The 19582-nt window shown below is 45.2% G+C and overlaps 1 protein-coding gene across 5 annotated transcripts in view; it reads right to left on the bottom strand.

Moving 5' to 3' along the window:
- LOC113010249 (zinc finger protein 391-like) overlaps nucleotides 1–18556 on the bottom strand; it is a 33008-nt gene extending 14452 nt beyond the window's left edge. The window contains exons 1-4 of one of the 5 annotated variants that reach the window (XM_026149242.1): nucleotides 18147–18556; nucleotides 17327–17355; nucleotides 17074–17287; nucleotides 9326–10667 (exon numbers count right to left, since the gene is read on the bottom strand). In XM_026149242.1, coding sequence (XP_026005027.1) covers nucleotides 9466–10667; nucleotides 17074–17287; nucleotides 17327–17355; nucleotides 18147–18318 — 1617 coding nt within the window. In that variant the 5' untranslated portion in view covers nucleotides 18319–18556 and the 3' untranslated portion in view covers nucleotides 9326–9465. Of the gene's footprint in view, nucleotides 1–9325; nucleotides 10668–17073; nucleotides 17356–18146 lie in introns of those variants that run through there. The other 4 variants (XM_026149244.1, XM_026149243.1, XM_026149241.1 and 1 more) reach the window with 4 other exon arrangements.
- Nucleotides 18557–19582: the final 1026 nt, after the last annotated feature.

Here is a 19582-nt window from a genome sequence, read left to right on the forward strand (position 1 = left end):
CCTTGGCCCACGCTGTGGTACCGGCCTGCTTCAAATCCACCTCCATCGTCCCGATACCCAAAAACTCCAACCCATCTAGCCTCAGTGATTACCGCCCAGTAGCACTCACCCCCATCAAGAACAACAACAACAACAATCTTTATTTATAGAGCACATTAAAAGCCAGGGGCATGCCAAAGTGCTTTACATAAAACAATAAAACAATAAAATGATTTACACTAAAACATCGGAGTCATATAAGTGTGGGATTATGTTCACAGGTAAAAACCACTAATAGGAATAATCTATAGCACACAGCTATAGCAAAGTAGAACTGTACCATCATACACAGTGATAGAGAACATAGACAACGCAACAATAAAATAATAAAAATAATTAGCACTATAACGTCAGAGTCATATAAGTGTGAGATTATGTTCACAGGTAAAGACCACTAATAAGAATAAACTATAGCACAGAGCTATAGCAGAGTAAAGCTGTAAAGCTGAACCATCAAACACAGTGATGGAAAACATTGACAGCGCAGGACAACGCAAAACAACCAGACACATTAATAGAATAACTCACAGAAGCGAGGCGAGAATTTAACTAGTAGAAAAAGCAAGTTCAAACAAATATGTTTTAAGCCGTGATTTAAAAGATTGAATAGAATCAGACGCCCGGATGCCAATCGGGAGATTGTTCCACAGCTCAGGTGCAGCTAGAGCAAACGCTCGATCACCTCTAGACTTCAAGCGAGATCTGGGCTGAACCAACAATAACTGTGAGGAAGATCTTAAGGCCCTCGTAGGAAGATATGAGTTTAAGAGTTCCTTAAGATAACTTGGCCCTGTGTTATTAGTAATTTTAAAAGTAAACAACAGAATTTTGAATTGAATACGAAATTTCACAGGCAACCAGTGCAGATCAGCAAATCATCACTAAGTGCTTAGAGCAGCTGGTCCTAGCACACTTCAAATCCTGTCTCCCCCCCACCCTGGACCCCCACCAATTCACATACTGCCAGAACAGGAGCACAGAGGATGCAGTCTCCATCGCACTGCACTCTGTCCTCTCACACCTGGACAACAACAACACCTACGCCAGAATGCTGTTTATAGACTTCAGTTCAGCATTCAATACAATCCTTCCCTCACAACTCATCAGGAAACTGACAGACCTGGGCATCAGTTCCCTCATCTGCAAATGGTTACTGGACTTCCTGACCAACCGCCCCCAACATGTCCGGCTGGATAACCGCTGCTCATCTACCATCACAATGAACACCGGTGTAGCACAAGGCTGTGTGATGAGCCCTTTCCTCTACTCCCTCTTCACCCACGACTGCAGACCTGCTGATGGTTCCAACACCATCATTAAGTTTGCAGATGACACCACGGTGATTGGCCTCATCAGTGACAACGATGAGACCAGTCTGGTACGGGAACTGCTCTGCCTCGGACCGGAAGGCGTTGCAGAGGGTCGTGAAAACTGCCCAGCGCATCGCCGGAGCACCACTTCCTGCCATAAAAGACATCTACAGGAAGCGGTGTCTGAAAAGGGCTGGGAAAATCATCAAAGACCCCAGTCACCCATCACATGAACTCTTCACCCTCCTGCCCTCTGGGAGGCGCTACAGGAGCCTCCGGACTAAGACCACCAGGTACCGGAACAGCTTCTTCCCCACAGCTGTCAGACTCCTGAACTCTGCCTCCTGACATCTGACCAACGTTAAACTCATGGACTGAACATACACACACCCACAATGGACAACTGTACCCTCAAACACACAATAATAACATGGACTGAACCACCACTCACAACCACCAGCACTTTATATAGCCTCTGTAGAAACTATCTACACCCTCACTTATCTTAACTGCACTACTGTATAGCTCTGTGTAAATAATCATTCTGTACAATATGATAATTTTTAATCCTACAACTGTTTATAACCTGCATAGTTCCCATTTCTGTATAACTGTATATCTCAGATTTCTGTATAGTTTTTCATATTTATATCCTGTTCGTAGCCTGTACATAAAGTTCTGCTCAAGATGGAAAGTTTGAATCCACTGGAAGGGCTGAAACTAGTGGGGATGTGGACACCAGTCTCGGTTCATCAGTCTAAGCTGTATATGGCTGCCATGGGACTGGACTCTGAACCCGACACCAGGAAAATTGTGTTGCTGCTCACGGTGGCTGGTCCTCACACCGCTGAAGTCTTCAACACGTTCAAGTTCGAGGAAGTTGGTGACAGAAATAAGCGGTTGAAAAGTTGACCACAGAAGAACACAGTATATGATAGGTACATCTTCTGATCTCAGATGCAGCAACCAGAAGACACTTTTGATTGCTTTGTGACTGATCTGAAGCTTAAAGCACAGTCATGTGATTTTGGGGGGTAAAAAACTTCTGTGGTCTGTGAACCAATTGTGAATGTGATCCATGACAAACGGACTAGAGAACGGCTGCTCAGACGTGCCGAACCAACTGTGGATGAAGCAGAAAGACTGTGTCATGCAAGTGAGTTAGCTTCGCAGCATGCAAAGGCATTTAATGGAACAAGTGTCACTGCAGTGCACGACAGTGTGAAAATAGCTGTGGTTAAAAAGAAAATGAAGAAGAATGTGTCACCAGCAAAGATAATCCAATGTACTCCTGAATAGGGATGGGTATCGAAACCCGGTTCTTGTTGAGAACCGGTTCCCACTGTTTCAAGTCCTTGGAATTGTTTGCCATTTTTGCAAACGATTCCTTTATCTATTCCAGTCGCCCCGAATGCAGAGCGTCATTTACCTGGCAGGAAACACGGCGCGTAAGCGGCTCAAAAGTTTGGTTATACTTTACGAGAACGGATGACAACAGGACAACTTGCAATACTTGCAAGTAGATGTTTCATTTAAGGGAGGAAACACTACGAATATGCAAAAGCATTTGCTCAGAAAACACACGATGACCTTAAATGAATGTCGTGTTTTTAATTCTGCTCCGGACTCGTGAATCTCAACCGAGCAGCAGCGGTAACGTTTGCACGTCCTCTGCCGTTAATGCGGCAGGTAAATAATCAACTTAAGCTGGGCTTACACTGTGCGATTTTTTTCAGTCGCGCGATTCAGCTCCTGCTCAAACTGCACGATTGACTCGCAGGGGTTAGAAGTTCATAGGTCACGATGCAGGTCTCAGACTATACCGCCCGATGCTCTGATGCGACCTGAGCGCTCACACTGTGCCTCCATAAAATGAAGGTTATAACAGAAATTATGTCGCTCTCTCTGTCTTTCACTCACACAGACACACCACTTTGATAAATTGCTAATGAAAAACATGATCAGCTGTGATTGAGCAGCAGTGTCGATCCAACTATTTTCACGGTTGTTGTGGTTGTGATAATTTTGTGAGGCCACATCGAAAAGGCTCGGATGAGCTTTCCAAAGCTCTACAAGTTGTGCCTCCATTGCTTGTGTCCAGATCACACGCTGCACAGCCGCGCTGCTCCATCTTTTTCACCGACATTTATATGTTTGCACGTGAGCAGTGTGAGAAGCTGCGGTGACACCCTCACGACGGTCGTGAGGATTTCAACCAACCGACCAAGCGATTGATGATCGGGGGCTGGTCTTGAGGTGTAAATCGCTTCTCGTTACCCCACGTATACTACACGTCGTACGATTAAGGCCAAAATCGGGCCGATCACCAAAACGGTCGCACGACTGACAAATCGGCTCAAAATGGGCCAAAAAGCCGCACAGTGTAAGCCCAGCATAACAGTGCATATTATGTTAGCGCGATCTGCCTTATTACAAACCTGCCATTACTGTGCGTTTAGATAACCATGATGAGAGACACAGAGTCTGGCTCAGATGCTGGCAGTTCTCGCTGCAGTCTGCCGGCAGCGTCTCCTTTCAGGCAGGATAGACGAATGTCACCGAGCAGTGACTCAGTTTGTGGTCAAAGGCTTGCACCCGTTTGCCACAGCAGATGATTTTCAGTAAGTGAATGTGTTTAATTGTAGGCAGGGACATTACTGGATATTCTTGTGTAATTGCTACAGAATAATTTATGTTATACTTTATTATCGCTACAGAAGAATATTTATTTTATTATTTTACATTTACAATGTTTTTCCTGGGGACCCTGTGACGCCCCATTGAAGAGCCGCAGGCTGGATCTCTTAAGATCTCACTGTTGGGTTTGTAAGGCCATGTTACTCCTACATTTCTATCTTGTTCAAAGAGAAGATATAAAACAAAGTTCTGAGCTAATCGACCTTAGTGTTCTCCTTTTTTAAAGAGAATCGATAAAGAATCGATAAAGAATCGAATCGTTAAACAGAATCGAAAATGGAATCGGAATCGTGAAAATCGTATAAATACCCATGGACAAACGTCTCCGGGTGTATTCCAACCAGAAACCCTGGATGACTAAAGAGGTCCAGGTTCTGCTGAAGCAACGTGACGCCGCTTTTAGATCCGGTGATGGTATGCAGTACAGTGCAGCCAGATCTCAGTTGAAAAGAGGCATCAGAGAGGCCAAGGCAGCGTACAAGAGAAGGATCGAAGACCACTTCACCACCAACAACTCACGACAGGTATGGCAGGGAGTTCAGCACTTAACCAACTACAAACCTGGCAATACCACGTTGACTGAGGGTAACGCGGAGCTTGCAGAGGAGCTGAACCACTTCTTCGCACGCTTTGAGGTGAAGGGACCAGAGGCAGCAGCAGCAAAAACATCGGACAGCAGCAGCCCAAGCCTCATAGTGCAGGAATATGAGGTGAGGCGCACACTGAGGGCAGTGAACCCCAGGAAGGCCACCGGACCAGATGGGGTAACCGCAAAGGTCCTAAAAGAGTGTGCAGACCAGCTGGCTGGGGTCTTCACTAAGATCTTCAACACTTCACTGTCCCAGTCCTGCATCCCGCCGTGCCTAAAGTCAGCCACAATTGTCCCACTGCCAAAGCGTACCAACATTAGCAGCCTCAACAACTACCGACCAGTTGCTCTAACACCTGTTATAATGAAGTGCTTTGAGAAACTGGTCCGACGTCACATCATGTCCTGCCTGCCACCCACACTCGACCCGCTCCAGTTTGCATACAGAGCTAACAGATCAACTGAAGATGCCATTGCTACAACGCTCCACACCACCATCTCTCACCTGGAAGTGCAGGGCCGTTACGCCAGGCTGCTCTTTGTTGACTTTAGCTCTGCTTTCAATACGATACTCCCGGACAGACTAATAAATAAACTGCTGGAAATTGGACTTCCTTCCACCACCTGCCGCTGGATCAGAGACTTCCTCTCAGACCGTGTACAGAGAGTTAGAGTGGGGCCTCATCTTTCCTCAGCCCTCAGCCTCAACACCGGCTCTCCACAAGGCTGTGTACTGAGTCCCCTACTGTACACTCTGTACACACATGACTGTGTTAGTTCCCACCCAGACAACACAGTCATCAAGTTTGCAGATGATACCACTGTGGTGGGGCTCATCTCAGGGGGAGATGAGACTGCATACAGAGCTGAAGTTCAGAGGCTGTCAGATTGGTGTGCAGACAACAACCTGGACCTCAATACCACCAAAACAAAAGAACTGGTAGTTGACTTCAGAAGGAGGAAGTCCGAGCTGCAGCCTGTCAGCATCAACGGGGAGTGCGTGGAAAGGGTCTCCAGTTTCAAGTTTCTGGGTGTGCACATAGACACAGACCTCCAATGGAGCTCTAACACCTCTGCGGTCTTAAAGAAGGCCCAACAGCGTCTCCACTTTCTGAGAATCCTCAGAAAAATGGACCTGAAGAAGGAGCTGCTGACCGTCTTCTACTGCTGCTCCATTGAAAGTGTGCTGACATATTGCATCGGTGTGTGGTTCTCCAGCTGCACCACAGCACACAGAAAGGCACTCCAGAGGGTCATCAACATGGCCCAAAAAATCATTGGACATCCTCTTCCCTCCCTGAAGGACCTGTACAGCACTCGCTGTCTCAAGAGGGCACGCAGCATCCTACGGGACTGCACACACCCAGGACACCGGGTGTTTAAGCTGCTGCCGTCTGGCAGGAGGTTCAGGCTGCTGAGGTCCCGAACAAATAGACTCAAGGACAGCTTTTACAACAGGGCAATAGCCCTGATCAATGTAAATAGCTGACCTGACTGGATACCTCCCTGGACTTTTTAGGGGGAGGTAACAATGTTTAAAACGATAACAATAATATTTATATTTATAACAAGGTGCAATAATAATTAATGTGCAATAATAACAGTGTGCAATACACATACACTTATTCTTCTTTTTTATACTAAGTTAATATACTGTGTTGTGTTGTTTGTTGCGTTGTGATGTGTCATATCGTGTCGTGTTGTGTTATATGTAGTGCCGACGTAGGACAGTTTTTCCAATTTCATTGTACTACTGTACTATGTATGACTGTGCAATGACAATAAAGAGTTATCTTATCTTATCTTATCTTATCTTATCTTATCTTATCCCTACTCCTGAAAGCCATGTGGTGGCAGACATGAACCCTGACAGTGTCCTGCTTATGGGAAGGAGGTGCAACTTTCTTTGTGGGCACAGTGTCTCCTGGAAATGTAAAAACTGAACACAATAAAGCAGAAGAAAGTGAGAGGCACTCAGGTTATGAAGCATATACTCCCAATAACATTGTTATGTAAGTTATTAGGCTCAGCAACACACCTGTTAACGTCCGTTTGAAACAGTTATCAACATTAACAGACTGAACTGGGCTTAATAACAGGAGTGCATCATTTTAGCAGATTATTCTGGTGAGTATCAGCTGCGCTGGGTTTGTAAATCGGGCCGTCCAGCTGCGGTGCTGATCCGACGCCACTCGTGCCAAAAACCCGGACAAATGTCACTTGATCAAGGAGCAGATGTGCATCAGATGAGATCAGCTGACTGCATGTGCTGTGCACAGCGGTGTGTGCTCTGTGTGTTAACAAGGAAAACGCAGATAAGAAAGTGGTGCACAAAAGCAGAGTAGTGACAGAATCGATGCGCATTACTGATATTTGAAGCATGTGTACCTGCACCTAACACACGGGTACTGTGGAATATAGTTTTTACTCACCTAAGGCGCTCGTGCTCTCGTCCACTCCCAGCAACAATTAGCAGCTGTGCGGCGTCTGTGGCGTCGGTGCTCTCATCACATGCGATGGAGTCAAAATCAAAAGCACAGCTTTGTCAGACAGGTGCAGTTTAATGTTGGCTGACGAGTCTTCAGTGCGTCGCACGACTGGATTTCTGGACACGCTGATGTTGTTGAAGTCCTGCACTTTTTCCACATTATTTCGGTGACTTTAACGAGGCCGTGTTTTATGAGGTCTCCATCTGAAAAAGGCTCGCCATGTCTCGCGATGAGTTGGGCGACCTCATAGCGGCTATCGGAGCCTTTTCCTGGACCTTTCGAGCACGAGATAAATACTGTTGCTGACCCTGCGGGAGAGTTAATGTCTGCTCTGGCTCAGCACCAGTGTCGGATGCACAGGCCTGATGTTTGGCTTCATAATGACGTCGCACATTATCCTCTTTCATAACTGCCACAGTCTCAGTGCAGATCAAACAGACACACTTGAGTTCTTTGAAGAAATCTTCACTCTCCCACCGTGTCTGAAATTTTCTGCACTCACTTTCTACCTTTGGCTTCTTTGGTTCTGACCTGTTTAGTAACTTGGGGTAAATTTCTTCTGTGATTGTCCTTTTTGGTGGAGCAACTGCCTTGATCAACAGCAGCTCCCCCTGGTGTTAAAACGAAGAAGTGCAATACACTCGCAAAAGTTGAAGTGCGGCCTTATTCTATTCTATGGTGTTGTTGCTCCCAATATTCTCTTAGACAACCTCTGAGGCCGTCACAGAGCAGCTGTATTTGTACTGACATTAGATTACACACAGGTGACTCTATTTAGTCATTAGCACTCATCAGGCAACATCTATGTGCAACTGACTGCACTCAGACCAAAGGGGGCTGAATAATTACGCACACCCCACTTTGCAGTTATTTATTTGTAACAAATGTTTGGAATCATGTATGATTTTCGTTCCACTTCTCACGTGTGCACCACTTTGTGTTGGTCTTTCACCTGGAATTCCAATAAAATTGATTCATATTTGTGGCTGTAATGTGACAAAATGTGGGAAAGTTCAAGGGGGCCCAATACTTTTGCAAGCCACTGTACAGTGTCCAGCTGAAAGATGATGCGAAGCCGCTAATCCAGGCTCCACGGAGAGTCCCAGCTCCGCTTAGGGATCGTCTTTAAAAAAAAAAAAAAATAAAATAAAAAAGAGCTGGACAGGATGTCACAGTTGCAGCTCATCACAACAAGTGGAAGAACCGAACTCAATGCTGTGCATGGAGAAATGGAACAAAACTAAAGAACTGCGAGTATGCATGGACCCTGGAGATTTAATCTAAGCATAAACAAGAGCACTGCCAGATACCACCACGTGATGAGATTAAAAGTGAAATGGCCAGAGACATATACTTCTTTAAGTTACATGCAACACGGGGTTTCTGCAAATAAAGCTGCGTGAGAAAAGTTAAAAAAACTGAACTTTTATTTTGTACTTGTAAATCAGATTGTGTAGTTGCGAATTTTGTAACCTTGTAAACCAAAATATGTGTCATACATACATCAGGATGCAGGTTTTTAGGATCACCTCTAAAGGCTGAAACAATAACAAGTGGATGAAATCAAAAAATAAATGAATGCATGAGAAGAAACAACGTGCTCTAAAGAGACCATTACAGACTAAAGCAGGCAGAAAGGGCCAGAGTATTTAGTATTTTAGTATTTATTTATTTATTGTCATTGTCAAGAACAATGAAATTGCGTTTGGGGCTTCCATACAACCCAAAAAAAAGAAGAAAATAATAAATACCCCTTAAAACCCAAGTGTACATATTTAACCCAGTGTGACTCCAATGCAATAAGACAATCCTTAGCAATAATGTTCGTAGAAATTCAGACAAAGACCTGAGAAACATGACAAAATACAACAATGCAACCCATTCAATATTATTGTACTGTGAGATATGATATCAGATATGATAGTTATCTATTTAAGAAAGAGGGGGGGGGGGGGGAGGGGGGGGAAGAGAATAAAGATATGATGCACCAATGCAGACCAGTTCATTGCTATTAAGAAGTTGGATATGGTTATTGTCCGTGAGAGGGGGGCAGAGAGTTCAGGAGCCTCACAGCCTGTGGATACAGGCTGTTGGCCAGTCTGGATGTTCTGGCCTGTATAGACCTGTACCTTCTCCTTGAGGGCAGCAGATGGAAAAGGTGGCGCGCAGGGTGATGTTGGTCCCGCAGGATACTGTGCACCCTCCTCAGACAGCGAGTGGGGAAGATTCTGAGGGATTCTGAGTCTCAAATAAAACAGTGACCACAAACAGGAATACAGCATAAAAGACAGATATTTCTGGAAAACAACCTGTGAGAGTTCTCATGCAGTCTATCAAATTCCTACTCACACTGAAATGTTTTATGAGCCTCTGGCTTCTCAGCTGTGTGAGTTTTCTTGTGACACATCAAGCTACTTTTTTGACTGAAGCTTTTCCCACATGTATCACAGGTATACGGCCTCTCACCTGTGTGAGTTTTCTTGTGAATATACAAAGTACTGCTTCGACTGAAACTTTTCCCACATGTATCACAAGTATACGGCCTCTCCCCTGTGTGAGTTTTCTTGTGAATATACAAAGTACTGCTTCGACTGAAACTTTTCCCACATGTATCACAGGGATATGGCCTCTCACCTGTGTGAGTTCTAAGGTGGCGTTTCCAGGTACTTCTATCACTGAAGCTTTTCCCACAGGTATTACAAGCAAAGAGCTTTTCACCTGTGTGGGTTCTCCTGTGATTATACAAATAACTGCTGTGACTGAAGCTTTTCCCACAAGTGTCACATGGATACGGCCTCTCACCTGTGTGGGTTCTCATGTGGATAGATAAATTCATTTTTTTATGGAAACTTTTCCCACACGTATCACAGGGATATGGCCTCTCACCTGTGTGAGTTCTCATGTGATCATACAAGTGACTGCTTCGACTGAAACTTTTCCCACACGTATCACAGGGATATGGCCTCTCACCTGTGTGGGTTCTAAGGTGACGTTTCCACGTACTTCTATCACTGAAACTTTTCCCACATGTATCACAAGGATAGGGTTTCACATCAGTGTTGGGTTTCTTTCTTTGGGCCTGACGCTTGATGGATTTTTGGCAAACATCAGACTCTCTACCTGTGGCAGCATTGCAGGGACTCTCTGACACAGTCCAGCTCTCCACATCATCCTGACGTCTGTCTCGCTTCTTCCTCTTCTTTGGCACTGAGGTCACAGTTTCACTTAACCCTGACTCTTCACACTTGCTGGATTCTTCATCTGTGCTTTCACTTTGAGGAGAGTCATCACAGAGGAGCTGCTCCCCGTCTCCTCCTGGTTCACTGTGCTCTCCTTCCTCAACAACAGTCACCATAAAGGTACCAGGCTCCTCCTTCAGTCCCAGCTGCTCTCCCTCCTGACTGCTGCACAGTTCCTCCTCTTCCTCTTTAATCTGTGAAGGTTCTGGTTCCTCCTGCTCCACACTGGAGCTCCTCTCCTGGTTCCAGAGCTGCTGCTCAGGGAGAACCTCCTCCTCCTCATAGATATGGTGCTGTGGGACGTCTGGAGAGAAAAATCGGATACATGAAAATGGTGAATATATTCATTATGCTATCCATTTTCATAAACACTTCTGCATCACCCAGACAGCATCTCAGCTCCGGGCCTACTGAGTTCTCAATAAGCTCTACAAGGCATTTGATCAACTTCTCATTCTAGGAGCAGTCCTGAAACAGCTACTGCTGACATCACCAGTGAGCTGGGACCAACCTTATCACCATTCTTATCAGCAGTGATGCTCCTAACCCTATCTCCCATCCTCTCCAGTTAGAATGACTGGCCAGTATTGGAATCACGTACACAGCTTTACGATATTTTACATCCTTCCTATCTGACACAAAACAGCTCGTTCACAGCAGAACCGTCAGTGTTGGGACTCCTCTTATTTACAATCTCTCCCTTTACTCTCACAAATATTCCCCACCATTGAGAAGTACAGTTTCAATTTTATGCTGATGACACAACACTTTACATCATCTAAGTAGCTTGGAGAGAAAAGCGTCTGGACTTCTTTAAGTTGCTTAAAGTCGTTTCACCTCTGAACCAGTTTTTGTCAAGCACGACATCCCAGTGTATTTCACACCCAGCAACACACTCCGACAGAAACTGGACAGAAGTCCTAAACAAACTTAACAATGTGGTGTTTGCTGTACAGTGTAGCGAGGAATGCTCAGACCTCTACATTGGAGAGACCAAACAGCCACTTCATAAATGCATGGCACAACACAGAAGAGCCACCTCCACGAGACAAGACTCGGCCGTCCATTTACATTTAAAGGTCAAAGGTCACTCTTTGTAAACTTGTTAAGACTTACAAGACTGCGCTGTGATCGTGGCAGGAGACTTTAACCATGCAAACCTGAAATCTGTCCCGCCTGGATTCATTAAAAACGTTTCTGACGAGGGAAAACAACACACTGGACCAAGTCTGCACCAACATGTGTGGGAAGCGCATCTGTAACCTGAAGGTCGCCGGTTCGATTCCTGGGCTCTCTGGCCGACATATCCTCGGCATAACCATGTATAATATCCACAAAACTTAAAAAAGGTTATACACACAGTACGGTAATATTATGTTGAAGCACAGTACGTATTAGAGATGGCACGATACCACTTTTTTATGTCCGATACCGATATCATAAATTTGGATATCTGCTGATACCGATATGAATCCGATATAGTGTTTTTAATCAACAAAACTGTTTTTTTAATATCTTGCTGCATTTTGTACAAGTTCATACTCAAGTTTAAAACAACAACTACACTAAAGCTATTCTGTTATACCTGTATGCAAAAAAAAATATTTCATAGTTCAGCAATACTGATCAATCTAATAAACTTAAACCTACACCATCCTCCCTATTCTGGTATTTTAAAGAGTACTTAGCATAAATATTAAGCAACCTAACTAATAGGGTTCCAACTCCCAGCAACAACAAAAATAAATAAATAAAAAATAGGGAACCACCCCTCACGCGCCACCTCATGATGCTTAATCGACGTAATCAACCTTAATTTGATGCAGTGTGAAAAAAATGCACAGAAATCAATTATTTTTCAAGAAATATTAAATAGATTCAACATCTTTCTTCAACAAAATTGCAGACTGCACAGATGGTACCTTCCCAAAGTAAAGAGTACTATAGCTTACTAGGGTATATTAGACTTAATAGTTACTATATACAGTAATGGACTTCTATTCATTTTACTTCAGATTAAAACTTTGGGTGTCAGATAATTATTTATTAAAAGCTCGACATTTTAAATGAGAATAAGAAAGAAAAGTATGTCTTTGTGCCCCCTTTTCCCAGTTAATGCCCTATCGGCCCCCCTGGCTAAACTCTGCTAGATCCGCCCCTGCACAGTTACGTCAGCTGTAGAAAAAGATCCTCGAGTAGAAAGTAATATTAAATAAATTCTAACAACAGCTGATCAAGCTTAAACGTGCTGCTGTTGTTCAGCCGCTGGTTTCCTCTTTCTGGTGCAAAGTGGGCCAAAAACAAACAAGAGAGACGATCAGCTGATCATTGATCAGTTTCATGATTGAAGTAGCAGCAGGAGAGGCAGTCGCTCGTTAAGCTTAACGCAGGAATGCTTTACAAACATTCAGAGATGGACTTACACACTTGCTTTACTTCTCTCGGGATAACTTTGTCGGAGATGAAATGCCAGGTTGCTAGCGAAGCTCCACATGCTATCCAGACCACCGACAGGTCCCGCATGCCACAGCCGCTCTATCACGTGATGCATACTGCTCCGACGTGCTAACGTTCTGAGGTGAGTTACGGCGTGTTGCAAGTTTTGTGAGGTGCTTTCGTGATATTTAATGGATCGGATTACATTTTTTATTTTTCTCCGATATCCGATCCAGTAATTTAGGTCAGTATCGGACCGATACCGATACGTAATATCGGATCGGTCCATCTCTAGTACGTATCACTCCGCGAGGCTCCGCCTACGATAGCCGTGATGCTCCAACAATCCATCAAGCGCTGCGGCTTCGTAGCTCAGCAAAGTCGTACTGAAACATCTGACAGATTTTCGAGCGCCGTGCACATAAAATCGTTTCGAGGTCAGTAAACACAACCAGAGTTCATACATAAGGCACACGGGATTATAAGGGGCTCTGTCGACTTTCAGAAAAATCAAAGGATTGATTCTAAGTGCGCCGTATTTTCCAAACAACACGGTAATAACGGCGGCCCGCTAGCATGCGCTACCAAAAATAGTGCTTTGTTGTGTATCTGATGGACGAAAGCCAAACCAGTTCCACACCAGTGAAGCTGCAGCATTTTTACAAACCAGTTCTGGTTCATCGTTTCATTCAATGATCCGCTTTCGCTCTTCTCCTTCTGCGTCGCCGCCGTGTGCGTATGTAAACAAAGGCACTACGCATGCGCGTTTTACCCATATTCTATCTCCATGTTTCATTTTCCTATCGTTGCCCAACATTATACTATTACCGTGAACGGTATGATATGGCCCAGCCCTAACCCTAAACCAGTTCTTTATCTGCTTCAACCAACGAAACAGGGACACCATCACCCATCCTGCCGTTACAGAGAGGGACGACGCCCCCATCCAGCTGGAGCAGCATCAGGTCAGAGCCACACTGTGCAGAGTCAACGTGAGGAAGGCAGCTGGTCCTGACGGTGTAGCTGGTAGAGTGCTTGAAGCATGTGCAGACCAACTAGCAGAGGTTTTCACCACCATCTTCAGCCTCTCACTGCTACAGTCTGTAGTACCATCCTGCCTTAAGTCAGCCACCATCGTTTCAGTGGCCAAGAACACAGTGAGCTGCTTGAATGACCATCGTCCACGTGCTTGAGCAGCCATAATTACCAAATGTTTTGAACAGCTCATCATGTCCCACATTAAAGCTGCCATCCCTGCAGACCTCGATCCACACCAGTTTACATACTGGGCAAACAGGTCGACAGAGGACGCCATAATAACAGCTCTTCACACAGCCCTCACCTGGACAGTAGCAACACCTGTGTGAGAATGCTGTTTGTGGACCAGCTCTGCCTTCAACACAGTCCAACCCCACAAACTGGTTAATAAGCAACTCATGACTCAGCAGCTCACTGTGCAGCTGGATACTGGACTTCCTGCGTGACCCCAGAACATCAGGATGGGAGAGCACACCTCCTCCACCCTCATTCTGAATGTAGGTGTCCCACAGGGGTGTGTCCTCAGTCCCCTCTTATACTCACTTTTCTCCCATAACTGTTCACCAATCCACACCAGTAACACCATTATAAAATTTGCTGACACCACCATCATAGGACTGATCGACAACAGCGATGATTCAGCTACAGAGAGGAGGTTCAGCATCTGAAGCGATGACGACAACAACCTGCATCTGAACACAGCCGAGACCAAGGAGATGGTAATCGACTGAGCACTCCACCCTCTACATTGATGGAGGAGGTGGAAAGTTCCCCGGAGTCCACATCTCGGCCGGCCTCACCTGGTCCACAAACATCTCCCACCAGGTAGGGAAAGCACAACAAAGGCTGTACTTCCTCAGGAAACTACGTCAGGCCCAGTTACCCCAGAGACTGCTAATTAACCCCAACCGCTCCACCATCAAGAGCCTTCTGACCTCCTGCTGCACACTCTGGTTCAACTGCTGCACCATGGAGGGCAAGAGGAAACTGCAGCGGGTGGTGAGGGCAGCAGAGCGGGCAATCGGCACCTCACTGACCCCCCTCAGAGACATTTATACTGGCAGACTTCAGCAGAAAGCCCCCCCCCCCGCCCCCCTTCCCTCTGGTAAACATTACAGGTCCATCAGGTCAAAAACAAACAGACTCAACAGAAGTTTTTACCCACAGGCTGTCAAACATGCCCTACCTCCACCCTGACTGGAGGATAAGTGCACCGCCAACACCCATAAATAAGGTGTAATGTCCATAAATCGTATTTCTATTTATACTTCAATGCAACCAACACCCCTACCTCTTTAAACTGTATTTAACACACACACACACACACACACACACACACACACACACACACACACACACACACACACACACACACACACACACACACACACACACACACACACACACACACACACACACACACACACACACACGGGTCTAGAGATGCTTTTTGAGTAAAGGTTTAACTACAGCCAGCTTGAAGGCCTGTGGTACATAGCCGATCATTAGAGATAGGTTGATCATATTTAAGATCGAACCATTAATTAATGGCAGGACTTCTTTGAGCAGTTTTGTAGGAATGGGGTCTAAAAGACACGTTGATGGTTTGGAGGAAGTAATTATTGAAGTTAACTCAGAAAGATCAATTAGAGAAAAAGAGTCTAACTTAACATCAATGGTACTAAGAGTAGCTGTAGATAATATTACATCTGTGGGATGATTATTGGTAATTTTTTGTGGTTCAGTGGTTGTTGATCAGTCATGAGAATTTGCATAATTAAGATTAATGAACTGACCTCACAGCCCATTGTCCTTCAGTGGGCTGGTTTCAGTCATTATGCAAATGTCCTGTTTATAAGATTGAAACCTGCAGTCAGCTGAGACTGAAGACGTCACCTGATGATGATAAAACGTTTCTCCCACAAAACGCTACGTCCAGATGAACAGAATCAACTCTTAATGACCTTACAGTAGGTCTGCCACGATCAGTCGACTATCAAAATTGTGTACGATTAATTTAATAGTCGATGCGTCGTTGGAAACTCTGTAAGATCCTGAAAGAATCAGGAATAAGTAGGATTTGAAAAACGCAATAACGAACTGAAACAGAAGATGGCAGCACTGCATCTACAAGCTGCCGTTAAATGCCAAGGAAGAAAAAAAAAAAAAAAAAAAGCAGTGTCCAAATTTAGGTGCCGCATCCTTCCGAGGGCGCAATTGTAGACCGATTAATTTCCCTTAGAGATCAATAAAGTATTCTGATTCTGATCACATGACAGCGACGTGACGAAGGCTGTCCAAATTTAGAGACCCCTCCAAATACACCCTTCATTTCCCCAGATTTGAAGGATGGGTCGGGTGTGTCCTTCGTGGCCCAACCTATCCCAGAATTCATAGCGCGGCCCAGCTCAGCTTCCAACAATGGCGGCAGCTAGTTAGTTTTAATATTACTCTTATTATTCTTTCTGGGTCACAAAATAAACGTTTAACATATTTTCAGGCGAGAATGTAGCTGTGTAAACCTCAAATATCTGCTCAGTTTATCAAGACACCGCATATTTTCAAAAGCGCTCCGACGTTTTCGGAGACGTCTGTTACCCACTAGCTCGATAGCTAGCCGGGGGCTAGGTCACTAGCGCCGTGAGAACACCGGACTCCCGGCAAATCGTTTTCAAACCCACCGCCGTCTGTCACTACTCAGGTTAAACATGATATATGAGTCACTTAGATAACTTAAATATGTTGTTGTTTGGCTTTTTTCAGTATTTTATTTGTTCCTGAGTAAATCGGTTTGGCTGAGATTAAAGTTTTTACACAGCTGAATAAACATCAAGCAGACAGCTGATTATCAGAAGTGTGAGATGCTCCAGAGTTTACTCCAGTGTCCTGTTATATTCCAGTTTGGATTCAGGAGACAGACACTTTCTCTACTTTCAAGATCAGGCTTCAAACTTTTTTTTGCTAAAGCATATCGTTAGGGCTGGACCAGGTGACCCTGAATCCTCCCTTAGTTATGCTGCAAAAAGCCATCAGTCACCATGGTGATGTACCCAGTAAGAACTGTGAGAGGAAAACCCCAACCCTGCCTCACAGCAGCGTCCTCGGGTGAGTTTAAAGCTGAATGTTTGTTTAAACAGAGACACATCCACCTTCTGTCCTCCAGAAACATCCCTGCAGCCTCAAAGTAAACGTACCACAGAGCTGTGATCAGGATCCTCCCTCAGAGGGACACTCACCTGTCCTGTGCAGCTTGATTTGGGGTTTCCAGGTGATATCCAGCAGTCTGCGCTGACGCTCCATCTCTTCCTCGTACTGCACAGGATCATTATGAACTTCAGGCTCCTCCTTCAGTCCCAGCTGCTCTCCCTGCTGACTGCTGCACAGTTCCTCCTGTTCCTCTTTAATCTGTGGAGCTTCTGGTTCCTCCTGCTCCACACTGGAGCTCCTCTCCTGGTTCCAGAGCTGCTGCTCAGGGAGAACCTCCTCCTCCTCCTCACAGACCTGCTGCTGTGGGACGTCTGGAGGACAGAAGAAAGAAGTCACAACCACAGAAACATTAACAGGACTTTACAGCATGACTGCGTCGCTCGTGTGTGAGAGTAAAGCCGTCCAGTCAGCTGTAAGTCACTGATCTCAGATCTGCATTTATTCAGACGAACATCTGGAAGGTAAAGCCCCCTCAGCACAGCAGCAGCACCGCACTGCCACTACAGTTCATAAATTCAATATTAGGTGTCACTGTGCCGAGCTGCACATTAAACTCTGTGTCACTTCTTTCAGTCGCGTCCGTGACTCTGAACAACAACATGGTGGACTTTGTTGTTCTCACACGTGTGTAAATGTGACCACAGGAACCGTGCACGTGCTGTGTACCACTTTAGCTTTTATGTGACATCATCACAAAGGGCCCGGGCGACCACTCTGACGTCACTGATGGAGAAATAAAAAAGACGTATTGTTATGACGTTAACACTGAACTCTTTACAGCTCTGCAGAAGAAGAAAGGAAACCAAGGAAAAACCTTTTCAGGCTAGATTACTGAGTTTAGAAGGTGCACCTGAACGCACCATCAAACACACGTTTCACCGCCAAACAAAAAGTTTTTCAAACGATTCACAGGATTGAGTGATGGATCCAGGTCAGAGAAAAGCTCAAATCCAGGCTGATTTCAGCGCCTGCTGTTTGAATGCAGCGCAGCGCAGTCCTGTCCTCTGTTTGCTCTTTGTTAGCTCACATCTCCAAAAAGTCCTCACAATCAGAAACGTCCCGCAGAGCTGTGATCAGGATCCTCCCTCAGAGGGACACTCACCTGTCCTGTGCAGCTTGATTTGGGGTTTCCAGGTGATATCCAGCAGTCTGCGCTGACGGTCGATCTCTTCCTCGTACTGGACGATCGTTTTTTCAAACTCCAAGAATATTTGTTCAGCAGCAGCAGTTAGTCGCTCGTTGATGAACTCTCTCAGATACTGAACTGAAGGCATCGTTGCTGCCGCAGCTCACACACTCGGCTCACACACAGCACAAAGCCTCCAAAAGTTCACGCTGGAACAACCAAACTGCCGCTTTTAAAAATGTTTACTTCCGCCGGATGTCCCGCTCTGAAGTTCCGGCAGGAGGAGGATGTTCAAATACTTTGTTCCGCTTGGAATAAACGTCCTTCTTTCTTCCTAAAACCTATTTAAATGTACCAAACTGAGCCATAAATACATAAACAGCGTGTTACAAATAATAAAGGAGAGAAAATGGAAAGAAAAGGCCTCGTTCAGGTTTTTATCCATAATGAATCATATCCATTCTACTACTGATCATTCATATACTCAACACCAAAGAGTCTGACGTGAATGAATACTAACACACGGCTTTATTTTATTGTTTGATGTGGGTCTAAAATAAATGAGGAATTACACACACTGTTCATTAAATGTGTTTGTGGCGTGCTCAGAGTCTTCATTGGTGGAAATCAGATCAAACTTCAGGATCTTCGACGTATTACTGCTGTGTGATTTTTATTACTATTAATGAAATGGATGAAAAGCTGACCCTGAGTAAATGTGGTTATCCCAGCTGGACTTTTGTCAAAGCTGGAGAAGAAAAAACCCTCAGTGATCCCGTATGTGTCAGCAGTATGGGAACAATTGAGACCCATTTTCTCTAAACACAGCGTCTTTGTGGCTTTTAAACCACAAAACAGGTGAACTCAGGTGCCTGTCCACATTCATGAGTGATGCAGTCATGCTGTAAAGTCCTGTTAATGTTTCTGCGGTTGCATCAGTAACTTCTTTCTTCCGTCGCTCCAGACGTCCCACAGCAGGAGGTCTGTGAGGAGGAGGAGGAGGTTCTCCCTGAGCAGCAGCTCTGGAACCAGGAGAGGAGCTCCAGTGTGGAGCAGGAGGAACTAGAACCTGATTTATTGCTATTACTGAAGGTCCGCGGCTCCGAACCGTAGTAAAGGGACCTCTGACTAATACGTCGGGTTCGTGTCGGCTCGTAGCTGAAAATTAGCTTTACTTTGTTGTGTGGGTCAACTTTGCTAGCAAGAGACAGAGAGAGGCGTTGAAAGGCTGCTGCAACAGAACTTATTGTTTCAGAGGAAAACACGAACACAGTGTACAGTCGAGTCTTAACAGCTTACTTTCAGCTGGGCTCGTCAGGCACTCTTCTTGGCTGCAGTGGTTATTATTATATTTACATGCTTCCAGCTCCCGTTTCTGCTCCGTGACAGCTCGTACTTTTCCTTTATCTCCC

The sequence above is a fragment of the Astatotilapia calliptera genome, chromosome 18 (genome assembly GCF_900246225.1).
Source record: "Astatotilapia calliptera chromosome 18, fAstCal1.2, whole genome shotgun sequence".
NCBI lineage: Eukaryota > Metazoa > Chordata > Actinopteri > Cichliformes > Cichlidae > Astatotilapia > Astatotilapia calliptera.